At 50.0% G+C, this 1,036-nt stretch overlaps 1 protein-coding gene across 1 annotated transcript; it reads right to left on the minus strand.

The window, feature by feature from the left end:
• Window positions 1-347: 347 nt before the first annotated feature.
• LOC117320247 (glycine-rich cell wall structural protein 1-like) lies at window positions 348-843 on the minus strand (the record flags this gene model as incomplete). Its single annotated transcript, XM_033874895.1, has 1 exon — window positions 348-843. A coding segment is annotated over exon 1 (496 nt), but the record flags the coding sequence as incomplete, so codon positions are not given.
• Window positions 844-1,036: the final 193 nt, after the last annotated feature.

Genomic DNA, 1,036 nt, shown 5'->3' on the forward strand with positions numbered 1-1,036 from the left:
GGGCAAAAATTATATATACCAGGCCCACCGCTGACACATAGGGAAAAAAATACATATACCAGGCCTGTCACTGACACCTAGGGCAGAAATTACATCCATACCAGGCCCGCCACTGACACCTAGGGCAAAAATTATATCCATACCAGGCCCGCCACTGACACCTAGGGCAAAAATTACATATACCAGGCCCGCCGCTGACACCTAGGGCGAAAATTACATCCATACCAGGCCCGCCGCTGACACCTAGGGCGAAAATTACATCCATACCAGGCCCACCGCTGACACCTAGGGAAAAAATTACATATACCAGGCCCACCGCTGACACATAAGGAAAAAAATACATATACCAGGCCTGTCACTGACACCTAGGGCGAACATTACACCCATACCAGGCCCGCCACTGACACCTTGGGCGAACATTACACCCATATCAGGCCCGCTGCTGACACCTAGGGCGAACATTACACCCATACCAGGCCCGTCACTGACACCTAGGGTGAAAATTACATCCATACCAGGCCCGTCACTGACACCTAGGGCGAACATTACACCCATACCAGGCCCGCCGCTGACACCTAGGGCGAACATTACACCCATACCAGGCCCGCCACTGACACCTTGGGCGAACATTACACCCATATCAGGCCCGCTGCTGACACCTAGGGCGAACATTACACCCATACCAGGCCCGTCACTGACACCTAGGGTGAAAATTACATCCATACCAGGCCCGTCACTGACACCTAGGGCGAACATTACACCCATACCAGGCCCGCCGCTGACACCTAGGGCGAACATTACACCCATACCAGGCCCGTCACTGACACCTATGTAGGGTATCATTGGGCGAAATATTTCTGACACAGGAACATCATTCTTGGGTTGAAACACTGTCTTTAAATTATACGACAATCACCTAACCGGAATACTGTTCTTCGACCAAGTTTACTCAAAAGGTGTTCTTATACTACTTCACGGTCAACTTTACTACTGTAACTGTACTAATGTAAACTTTACTAGTTATGGTCTAATGTAT

Source organism: Pecten maximus, unplaced genomic scaffold (assembly GCF_902652985.1).
Source record: "Pecten maximus unplaced genomic scaffold, xPecMax1.1, whole genome shotgun sequence".
In the NCBI taxonomy this organism is placed as follows: domain Eukaryota; kingdom Metazoa; phylum Mollusca; class Bivalvia; order Pectinida; family Pectinidae; genus Pecten; species Pecten maximus.